The sequence below is a fragment of the Vanessa atalanta genome, chromosome 29 (genome assembly GCF_905147765.1).
Source record: "Vanessa atalanta chromosome 29, ilVanAtal1.2, whole genome shotgun sequence".
Lineage (NCBI taxonomy): Eukaryota > Metazoa > Arthropoda > Insecta > Lepidoptera > Nymphalidae > Vanessa > Vanessa atalanta.
This window is the reverse complement of record NC_061899.1, coordinates 3485229-3496490: the sequence shown is the minus strand read 5'-3', so window position 1 is coordinate 3496490 and position 11262 is coordinate 3485229. Positions and strand designations below refer to the sequence as shown.

The window sequence follows — 11262 nt, the reverse complement described above, 5'->3', positions numbered from 1 at the left end:
ATGTACTAGGTATGAAAGTAAACGGTATTCGTGCTATATGTAATATCACTTAATAATTATTATGATTAGTACTTGTATCGAGATAAATGGTGAATTAATTATACATAAAGTGTATCCAGTAAATATGAAGTTTTATTTCGACACCTGATTACGCCCTAGTCCTGTTATTATCATTTACCATGTCAATAAAAAAAATTATAATACAATATATAATATGTATTTAATAAATGAATATTTTATTTATTTAAATAACATTAACATTTTGTGTTCATAATTATATGTATATGAATATACCAGACATGTATAGCGCCGTCTTTATGTATTCTACATACAGATTAGGCTTGTCTATGGTAAGTCTTGTGACAAATTTTAAATTGTGGCAACTAAAGTTTTATCAGTCAAATTTTTTTTCCGAATTTACGGAATACGAAGTGAGTTCCGTAATTTTATAGTAATTAATTGTACTTAAAACTTTAATTACAATGTCAGAAAATAAGGATGTTGCAAAAAGTGACGTTGATCCCGAGCTCGATGATTTATTGGACAGTAAGTAATATTATTTTTAATTAAAGTAACCTATATTCGGATTACACAACAATTCCTATAAATTTCCTCCTTCAACTATTAAGTTCTCATTAAAAAAAAAAATCTATTGTAATTGTAGTTTTGTACTTTGTACAAGACGAGATAATTTATTATATTATCTCAGAATAAATTAATAATTATAAATATATATTTCTTCAATTAATTTGCATATACTTAAATTATTTACATTTTGCTTAAAAAACTGAACATTGAGTTGAATTTAAATTACTTATTGACTTGTAACCTTTGTACCTACAGCACTTCCTCAGTATCATTTGTCCATCTTAAAAAGTACCTAGCATATATATCTGAACTTCTGAGCAATGATAATTTGCTCTGTTCCTGTTTTAAGGAAGAACTAACCAACAAACATAATTTATAAAGTTAGAAACAACAATAAAGAATTAAAAAAAATACTTTTGCAATATCTTGTCAAAGTGTATTAAACTTCTTTACTTGGGAATTACCGTCAGAAAATTTCAATTTAAAATAGAAAGTTTATCTACATGCTGTACATCCTTAGAAGTTGTGTGTTAACTACAATTTCAACTAATTTGGTAAAATTTATGAAATAAGCATGTCTAATCCGAATGTTTGTCTTATATAAAATAACTCTCGTCAATGTCAAATATCTCTCAATTTATTTTTAACATTTTTGTTATCTTTAATAAAATTCCACATTGAATAAGTCAGAGGTTCATCGTTCAAATAAATTTTCACACACATAATTTTAAAGTTTAATTTATATGAATAATAATAATATCTATGATTGGTTATATGAAAAAGTTTATTTTTTATAAATACAAATAAACCAAACCAAAACCCGAATGAGTTCCCTGTCATCCAACCATCTAACCATATATTATTATGGGTGTAAATATTGTTAAAAAATGACAATAAGTATAAAATTTCCACACAAGGTCCTAGAACATGATAGCTTTTTTAAAGACTTATTTTGACTATAGATTAGAATACAAGGAAATGGTTAAACAGCTGAACGATTTATCTTTTAAATGAACTATGCTAACTAAATTTAATTGAAACAACCTTCATAAAGGTGAGATTGACAGATTGGTAGGGCTTTGTGCAACCCTGTCTGTAGGTACCACCCACTCATCGCATATTCTACGGCTAGACAGCAATGATGTGTAGTGCTGTGTTCCGGGTTAAACCAATGTAACTATAGGCACAAGGAATATCATAAGGTTAGAGGCTGATTGGCAATGTAAGGAATGGTAAATATTTCCTACAGCACCAAAGTTATGGTGACCATTTGCCAGTTTAACTATGTATGTTTCATAAAAAAATAAAGGAATAGAGCTATCTAATCTCAACCAAGGCTTGTGTAAGGGAGCCAACTTAAAAAAAGTTTAGAATATCTAAACTTATTATTAATTTGGCTAACTATAGAATAATCTGAATTGCCTCAATATCCCTTAATGTGAAGGTCACCATTCACAGTCGTAATTGAAACATCAGAATGATACAGCATTGTTACTAAATATATTTATTTGACTTAATTCTTCTAGGTGCCTTACAAGATATGACGAAGAAACCAGACCAGAGCTCCCAACCTGAGGATGGTGTGGCAGCTCAAAACATGTGGAGTGAAGATTTTATTAAGGAGGCTGCCGCTCAGTTTGAGAGCAATATGGCGGCCATCCTCGGCGGATTTAGTGGTGTACCAGGTTAGATTTATTATGTTATTATAAAGCTTAAAAATGGTAAAGCAATAATAACAACAAAAAGCTTGAATTTTCATATACAATGAGTAATTTAAAAAAAAAAATAATTTATACAATGTAAATCTATTTTACTTACCATTTAAATTAGTATAACAAAAACATTATTTTTTGTGATCAGATATTAATAATAATTATTTATTTAATTTATTAGTATAGATGAGTGATATGATTTGATTAATAAGAGATAAGTGACTTGAGTTTTCTGCACTGCAATAGAACTGTTTTCAACATTTATCTTTAAAAATGAACGAGTCTAACAGTATTTGTATCTTAGATTTTCGCGATTATTACACATTGAAATAAAACTAGTTTTTAACGGATTTAATCGCGTATATTAATTATTTTAACATCCCGACGTTTCGAGCACTTTGCAGTGTTCTGCCCGTGACCACGAACACTGCAAAGTGCTCGAAACGTCGGGATGTTAAAATAATTAATATACGCGATTAAATCCGTTAAAAACTAGTTTTATTTCAAGTATTTGTATCCTCAGATAATCCAGTGCGGGAACCCTATACTTAACCTAAACTCGCTTCCCTTGTCTTAACACATAGCTCGTAACTTCTTCTTGCTTGTAATATATTATCAACTCAAATTCAATATGGCAGTCTAAAGTGACCTAATCTTAATAATTATAAAAATACCAAGAAGTTATTTATAAATAAAAGCTAAAGTAAAATCTATTAAATTTTTATAATAATAATAATTTTAATTTTTTTTTTCTTTTTTATTTATATATTTATATTTGTTTACAGTTAAATTTCCTTACTAATAATCTGTTTTTATTTTTTTTAGAGGACCAAATAACTCAAGAACAGATAGCACAAACGTTTTCAAAAATGGCAGGTAAATTATTAAAAAGTGTTTTTTTTATTTTTACATTATATCTATTTTTCGAAGAGCTTACTCCAATGTAGATCTTCATTTGACTCATGCAGCAATGTTTCCTCGCAATGGTTTCTTAATTTTATTTTACTTTATTCTTCCTTTAAAATAACTTGTCTAGTAATTTTTTTTAATATTTAAATTTCACCTTTTTTTGTTTTTTTAATTGACATCATATTTATATTATAAGTCATATATAAAAACAATAAAACAGAAGTTGTTACATAATAATATTTAAATTACAGAAGCAGCAGCACAAGTATTAAACCCTCCGACTGAAGTTAGTGAGAATGAACCCGCACCGAGTGATCCAGTTGTACAAGAGAAAATCGATGAAGTAACTATAATGCTCACATTGACATAAAAGTACACTAATGATGCTGATGTCTAATTTCAAGGTCTTTGGTCTAGTGGACAGTTACATGTCATAATTTCTGAGGTCCTGGCACAGACAGTAGATTGGACAGTAGTACCTTTCAAAAACAATCCTTATAAAACATAGGAATTGAACAGAAAGTATATATAATCTGTTGTTTCATAAATTTGTTCTAATTTATATTTTGAAATACTTAATGTTTACTAAACTAATAATATAACTGATATTAATAAGCTGATTTTGACACAGATGATTTCGGATTCAAACCCAGGCAGGCACCACTGAATTTTCATGTGCTTAATTTGTGTTTATAATTCATCTCGTGCTCGGCGGTGAAGGAAAACATCGTGAGGATACCTGCATGTGTCTAATTTCAACTAAATTCTGCGCCATGTGTGTTTCACCAACCCGCATTGGGGCAGCGTGGTAGAATTTGCTCCAAATCTTCTCCTCAAAGGGAGGGGAGGCCTTAGCCCAGCAGTGGGAAATTTACAGGCTGCTAATGTAATCTAATAAGCTTATAAATCAATATTCCGATATTGAAATTATAGTACATCTGTCTGAAAATTGACATTGTGTAGGTACCAGAGTATGTGTCAAAGCACCTAAAGACTTCTTCTGTGCCTGAACTCTTTCCATTCGTATTGTATATGCCATCTAAAATTAGGAGAGCGGAATTGTGTTTATATACACAGTTATGTACTATAAAAGTCCCATCGATTTAGTCTCCCTTGTAAATGACTGCTGTGGTCTAACTCAGTATAATAATGATAATTATTATAACCCTCCTAAAACTAGTTTAATAGTGTTTATAATATTTCAGGTATCAGCGGCCATATCACAGACTTTACAAAACTTGAATACAAACACGGAGACACTGCAGACGCCCTTCTCCGAACAGGATCTAGCGAACATGTTCAATAATTTCAATGTCAATGACGGGAACCAGGTAATTTTAGTAATTAAAGTCATAATATAATAAAGAGTGAATAAATCGTATACATATAATCCAAGGGAAGTGGGAAAAAAGATAAACAAACCTTAGATTTACGTATTTCATGAGGTTTGCTAATAACTCAGCTATAGTGTGCACCACTAAGAGTTTATGGTCAATATATCTTTATTTAAAATATATATTACTACTTATTTCCACTTTAATTTTACTTCCAAAATTCCGATAGCAGTTTCATCAGTCATTTTTTGCAAATCCATAGTGAATATCATAGATTAATCAAGCTCTTGACCAATTGGTCAGTGGTGAAATATGAATTGTTCCTGAAATCAACGATGCATGGCATTAATTTAAATGATTTATCTCTTTCGATCGTTATTAATTTGTCATTTGAAGATCAAGAGAGCAATGTTTAAATAATCAAAATAATTACCACATTGGTCCTGTCAAAAATCTCTACAATTACAAAAATAATTATACAGTGACAGTTAACGCAATAAATATACCAAGTATTTCACTGTTTTAAAGATTATAATTATTAAATTTTAAATTTCATACTTTGGAAACATTTCAGGATGGCAACATGTTCGTTCCGTTCATGCAAGGTATGATGCAGTCATTGCTTTCAAAGGAAGTGCTGTACCCGTCGCTGAAAGAACTCCTCGACAAATATCCCACCTGGTTAGCGGAGAATAAGGGAAAGGTTGAACAAAGCGAATATGAAAGGTATATTACATATTTAAATAAGGTTTATGTTAGAAATTAGAGCAACTAGTCAAATTATATATACAATTTTTATCTTATATATACAAAAAATTACATAGTATATTACATGTTGCCGTCTCAAGCTTGAATTAGGTATAAAATGTGCATTTTTGTGCCACGTTATGACAAAGACGATAGCAAAACAATAGCCAACATACCCATAACAGGTACATAACCGATACATACGCCACACGGAGGCGACGGATGTCTCCGGCAATTGGACACGAGCGCCCGTAACGTCAGAACCCGATGAAAGTGTTTATAGAGAACTCCCGTATAATGGCTGTCCTCGCGGCTGAGTCTCAGTTTACCCCAACTAAGGCCTAAAGCAATATTTATAAAAAAAAGTACTTCCTATTCGAACTCCCGAGCCCTGAACACTTCTCTAAATCTTGTAATAGATAATATAAATCCAAACATTTCAACGAGTCAATAAAATAGACCTTATAGACTAGTTAAGGAATTTATATTTTATTTACATCTGATTAACAAGTACAAAAATATCTGTCCATGTTAAGATCCCAAGATATTACCTACCCAGTATGAAGAGGGGGGCGGGGGTTTAATACAATGCAATGTGTGTTCAGAGCGTTTCTTGTTTTGCACAAACACACTCACTATAATACCTCTTGTGCCGCTAGATAATCTCATGATCGTAGTCATTGGTGATTCTTCAAAGAAAAGCATGGTATTTATATTTATAATATAATATATTCTAGGTTCGAGAAGCAGCAATCTCTTATGCAACAAGTGTGCGCTGAGCTCGAACCGGAACAGGAGTCAGACCCTGAGGATGTCAAGCGGAAGCGATTCGAGACTGTACTAAAATTGATGCAACAGGTACTCTATCATATATTACTGACTATCACTTTATGTAAGCCCAGGTGGGTAGATTACCACCCAATTATCAGATGTTCTACCGTTAAACAGCAATGAAAAATTTCTTAGTATTGTTGTGTTCCGGTTTGACGGGTGAGTGAGTCAATATAACTACAGTCATAAGGGAAATAACATCTTAGTTCCCATGGTTAATATTTATTGCAGTACCAATGTCTTTGGGCCCTTAACATCAGGTGGCTCATTTATGTAAAGATAAAAGTACGGAGTAGATAGCTTTACAAATATTATGATAATAACAATTTTTTCAGATGCAAGACCTCGGTCAGCCCCCCACAGAGCTGGTGGGAGACATATCAGTGCCCCCCGAGGGTTTCATCGCACCAACTAATCAAGATTCACAATGTTCAATTATGTAGTCTATAGTTAACTCTGTGCTTTTGTGATCGTTTTCAATAAAACCGTGATCGTCATCAATAAATTGTTATTGCCTTCGATCATAGTTATCGCACATATACATATTTCATTTAATATGTGGTAAACACATAGCCTTAGAGTATTAAAAGTATATAATGTAAATAACATTACGTCCTGCTGAACGCGAGCAGTTTGCAATAAATATGCGTAATTGGTACTCTTTTTCTGATGACGGTACCTGTGATGTCATTTAAGGTACGGTCATCAGAAAAATATTGATAAGAGTTGTTCATTATTAGTTTTCATAATGAATTGATAAAGGAAAGATGGATTGGGATTAGAAATATGGTTATATAATAGCAGAATATTAAATATAACTCGGTAATTCTTCGATAAATCGTCTGGGTATCCATGCATTCAACGTCTAACGTCAAACAGCAATAGTAGTGTTGTGTTCTGGTTTGAAGGCTTATTGAGCCAGTGTACAGGGAAAGGAATAAATCCTTAGTTCCCGAGGTTGGTGGCACGTGATCATATAAGGGATGGTCAATTACGAGACCACTTACAGGTTCAGTACATTTGCAAGACTGTCTACATGTTTAGAATAAATAAAAAAATACCTACATTACAATTTATTTCATTTCGAGTATTTGCAAACAATAATAATCATGCATCACTTATAATACTCTAAGGTCTGAACACAAACGTTTGCTGCCAAAATTTTTGTTTAAACTTGACTAGTCTGAGATAATGCCTTCCTGTCAGAATCGTCGTCGAACAGACGAGGTGTGAAGTGGCGCGAATTTACGATAAAAATACTATTTATTTTGCTAACCCTACTAATGAATAATATAATTGAAATACTAATTTTAAATAAATGAAGGCTACATGTCGTTTTTTGAATCCTTTTTCCGGCAAAAGACAGATAAATTTTGACCTTGAATTGAGGCGATATCTGGATAAATCTGTAATTTTCATTATGGATTCATAGAACTTTGGTTAAAAAAAACTATGTCGTTTTAAATAGATATATGTTAATCAAGAAATATTTGTAGTGCTCTAAGGGAATTGTATGGATTTCAATATTTAATTTTATTTTATTGTAATAAACAATTGTCTAACGTACTGACAGATCAGGGATGCATTTTCTTAGCTGAACTTAAAGATGAATAGTATGCGGTCCTTGTTACATTGTTTTTTTTTTTTAATATTATTTATTCAACTAGATTGAATGTTTTGTTTTTGATTTATATCAAATAAATAGCTGACGTTTGCTTAGATTAGATTATTATATATATTTTAATGGTGGTTCGATGTGTTCGAGAATGTTATATACATGTATATGCTACTATGTGGATAGTGAAATTTTTATACAAAATTTTATATATTGATTGTCGTGTTTTAGCTTAGAAATGTGATGTTTATTTGTTTTTAATGGAAGTTGAAATTGTTATATGTCATTATTTTTCGCTATTAATTTTCATATTTGTAAAATTATATAAAGAATATGATGTACATGCCAAAGAAATGTACAGTGATAGAAGTTTAATAAAAACGCAATCGAAAATCATATATCGGTGACAGTACAATGTTTTTTATTTCACACCAGTATCTGCCTGTGTGTGGGGGCAGGGGGGGGGGGGGGTGTTAGGCTTAATTTTTTAAAAATTGCTGTGCAATCGAATATATAAACCAATACCGTGCCGAAACGATCGCGAAGATGTGTCACAATCATAATTTATCTTCTATTTGACTCTGCGAGTATTACAGTGATTATTTTTTTAATAAAGAATACTAGCAATGCCCAAATTTAATTAAGGAATTACTAATATTTCCTAATTACCCCCTCTTTTTAAGCTTATATGTGTTAGGAGTGGGGACGACAATAGCCCAAGGGGTCAGTATCTTGCGACTTTTTACATCGCTAGGCGGCCCTAAGCTAAACAAGAAGAAAACAGAAATAAATATAATACTTTCTTGAGAAAAATTATCCCCACAGAAGATTTTATTGTTTTCTGAGATTTTTTTTGCTAAATAGATTTTTTTAAAATACTGTTTAAAATAACTTTATAAATTCCGGCCTTGGCATATATGTTTTAAGTATTATCTGTAATCATGATCAAAATATAATTTATTCAAGTAGGCTTTTACAAGCACTTTTGAATCGTCATTTAACAAAAAAATTAAAGTAAAGCTAACACCACACAACGGTCTCGGAATGTAGATTATAGCTAGAAGAACCGGGCAGGAAACTCAGTAGTTAATCTTTTTCTATATTTAAAACACAGTCATGTCACAAAATTAAAATATATGTAGAAGTATACTTAAATATTTTGATATTTAGTCATAAAAACACATTATTCATTTATTCTATTAAAATTAGAAGTCGTAATTTTTAGTCTGTATATCACGTGACCTAAAACACGAGCCGTTGTTGTGTGGCGTCAGATAGGGGAAAGCTGTCATTTTAAATGTTCAATATCATCTGGCACTTTGATACACAATTTATCTGGAGTTTCAATGCTAGTATTTTCACATTACACTCCATCGATAGCGATTGTAATTCATTATTTTCCCAAAAAACACCAAATATTTATAGCTGTTAACGTTGACAGAGTACCGGCCGTATATACACGACTGTTATTTTTAATAATCTGACGTCATCAAAGTTTCTGACAGCGTTTTTGCGGGAATAAAACAGGTTTAAATTTTAATTTAATTAGCAAGAAAGCGTGCTATATTGTCGTAATATATGTTTTTATCAGGAAAATCAAAATTTGAAGTACTTTTCCAAACATAGTAGTGTTGTTTTATGAGCCAGTAATAAAAAAAAAACTAATTCATAAAAATAAATCGCTGCTTTCAAAAACTGTCAGCTCTTGCTTGCTCGCATTCGTCTAAATGAGTTGTTGACAATTGACCGTAACTTAGTGCGCGTATTTATACCGTAGACTGTATTTTTTCAAAAATCCACAATGAATATCATTGGTTATTATTAAAGGCTCGACGAAATTTAATTTTCAATTTTATGTCACAGTTGTATCTCTAAAATTTATGTTGCTGTAGAAAACTGTCATTTCAAAAACGTTTTCCCTTATATAGTGCGCAAGCATTAGCAGCCCGTAAATGTCCCACTGCTGGGATAAAGGCCTCCTCTCCTTTGAGGAGAAGGTTTTGGTTATGCGGGTTGGCGGAATACACATGTGGCAGAATTTCGTGAAATTAGACACATGCAGGTTTCCTCACGATGTTTTCCTTCACCGCCGAGCACGAGATGAATTATAAACACAAATTAAGCACATGAAATTTCAGTGGTGCCTGCCTTGATTTGAACCCGAAATCATCGGTTAAGATGCACGCGTTCTAACCACTGGGCCATCTCGACTCTTATATATAGTGCGCAAAACTGCCGTGTTACTGAAAAAGGGCACAACTAACATTTTTTGTGAAATTGAGTTATATATATATTCAGAATCAGGAAAAAAAGGCCTAACTGCCTGATTTTTTGTGGATTTATAGCTACAAAATTAACAGAGATAGTATAAGCTTAAAGGGCACAACTGCACCATTTTTTGAGTTTTATTACAAGAAAAGGGCATATTGTGTGATATGACTTTTAGTTTTACCTTTTTACTTTTATATATTTAATTGAATGGGCATAACTGACGTTCATCAAGTATAAAAGGCTCATGTGGCAATTGTGCTTATTTTTTATACCGATACTTAAGCAATTAACGTAGAAAGAAAGGTCACAACTGTTAGTTATACCTTTTCTTTTTAACCCTTACACCTTAAAATGTTAAATAAAAAGGCACATTGACGTTTGTGCCTTTACCACTTAACATTTCTGAACGGAGATGAAGTGAGCGGGGCGAGGTGAGCAGGGAATGCCGTCAGTTGTGCCTACCTCCAACCCTCGAGCTTATATGAAATATATTTCGGGGGTCAATTTTCGCAGAGGATCGAATTCACTTTTTTATAAACGCAATCATGGTACTGACGAATACTTTGAGCTAGATTTTCTTAAGTTGAAAAATATTAAACAAGGAATACCACCTCCACGTCAAAAGCTTGTTCCCAGGGGTATTACGAGCGAAAGGAAATCAGCCATACTCACAAAACTTGGTCCACTTATGCCCACTAACAGAAGGCTTTTTTGGGAAACATTGCCTATAAATGATCAAGCAGTTATATTATTAAAGTTCCTTACTAGCCAGTAAGGAACTTTAATAATATATTTTATCATAATAAAGAAAACATAGCTTACTAAATCAATACCTAATAATTATCATTACAGTTATATAACAACTATCTAAGTAGCTTCAATTTTTATCACAATCAATAGAGATTTGGAAGTGTTATACTTCAATTATTGTTATAATAATTTTATTGACCTTTGAAGACTTTGTACTACTTAAAATAAACGTTTTATTTCTTTATAACTACCTTATTTTATTTCTAACACAATGTTAATTTATCAGCTTATTATAATATATATTATACAATCCCATTGCAGGGACACAATAAAATACATATCATATTGAAATATAAACAAAATATATATGTCAGAAACTATTTTTAATATTAATTAATAAAAGTTTATTCTAATAATTTAATGATTAATGAATATAAAAAAAATCAATGAAAAGGCACAATAGAGAAAAGGTGCCTTTTCATCATAATTTTTTTTTTTTTTTCTC

The 11262-nt window shown here is 31.5% G+C and overlaps 1 protein-coding gene across 1 annotated transcript; it reads left to right on the top strand.

Annotated features, from left to right (window-relative positions):
• The first annotated feature begins 394 nt into the window (after positions 1 to 394).
• LOC125074969 (peroxisomal biogenesis factor 19) lies at positions 395 to 6656 on the top strand. Its single transcript, XM_047686458.1, has 8 exons — positions 395 to 546; positions 2115 to 2273; positions 3126 to 3176; positions 3461 to 3552; positions 4415 to 4540; positions 5118 to 5269; positions 6028 to 6148; positions 6457 to 6656. Exons 1-8 carry the CDS (start codon positions 483 to 485, stop codon positions 6562 to 6564), a joined length of 873 nt encoding a protein of 290 aa, XP_047542414.1. The 5' UTR covers positions 395 to 482; the 3' UTR covers positions 6565 to 6656.
• Positions 6657 to 11262: the final 4606 nt, after the last annotated feature.